General features: G+C 41.4%; 1 protein-coding gene across 2 annotated transcripts in view; it reads right to left on the reverse strand.

Annotated features, from left to right (window-relative positions):
- Wdr75 (WD repeat domain 75) overlaps positions 1 to 905 on the reverse strand; it is a 42,040-nt gene that overhangs the window by 37,625 nt on the left and 3,510 nt on the right. For both annotated transcript variants that reach the window (XM_023712381.1, XM_023712380.1), the window contains exon 3: positions 75 to 140. In XM_023712381.1, the coding sequence (XP_023568149.1) occupies positions 75 to 140 (66 nt within the window). The remainder of the gene's footprint in view (positions 1 to 74; positions 141 to 905) is intronic.

Genomic DNA, 905 nt, shown 5'->3' on the forward strand with positions numbered 1-905 from the left:
TTAGAGAAGACAACGTCTGTCATTATGTTGTCATACTTTTTCACACAAGAAAAACTTAAGGTCAAGCCACATACCTTTATCAAAATGCCATCTAGGTAGTCCCACAATTTAATTGTGCCATCAAAGGAGCAAGAATACAGCTGAAAGTGTAAAAACAATACAAAACTGATCAAAACCAGAATCCATTAAACATGAAATGAGTACGTGCGTATACTAAAAGCATTTTCTGTTCATTAATTCATTATAAGCTTTAAAGAGGCGGAGTTTATGGAGGTTTGTCTTAGCTACTCTTCTCTCGTTGCTGGGACAAATACCCGACACTCGAAATAAAGGAAGGAGAGGTTTATTTAGCTCACAGTTACTGGAGGTTTCAGTCCACACTCAGCCGGCTCCAAGGCAGAGCAGCACACGGCAGTGGGCAACCTTTCATGGTGGTGGCAAAGGGCAAGAGAGCAAGGGAGGGGTAGCAGCAGCTCAGGCAGCTGGCTTCTCTTCCCACTGTGCTCGGAATGCAAATTACCTGCCCCTGGCAGGTGCAGCAACCGCACCCACAGTAATCAATCACAAACTCCAGAAGCCACCCCAAGCTGCAGGAGGCTTTCGGGGGGACACCTGACACAAACCATAACAAGGTTCAACATTCATCCTCTGAAAAAACTGAAATCTGAAACTTTCTCAGCACCAAGATTTTCAAAAAGTTCCAGATTTTGGAGTAATGTGGGTTTCAGGTTTTCAGCCTACTGATGTTCAACCAATAAAGGTGACACACATACTCCAACATTAAGAAAAAAATAATATATAAAAGACCTGTGGTTCTATCAGTTCAGATAAAGGATCATCAATTTTATTGGCTATTTTAGGATTTTTGTGAACACATGAATTCACAGTAAAATGCTGGAATAAAA

Source organism: Octodon degus, unplaced genomic scaffold (assembly GCF_000260255.1).
Source record: "Octodon degus isolate 3935 unplaced genomic scaffold, OctDeg1.0 scaffold00025, whole genome shotgun sequence".
Lineage (NCBI taxonomy): Eukaryota > Metazoa > Chordata > Mammalia > Rodentia > Octodontidae > Octodon > Octodon degus.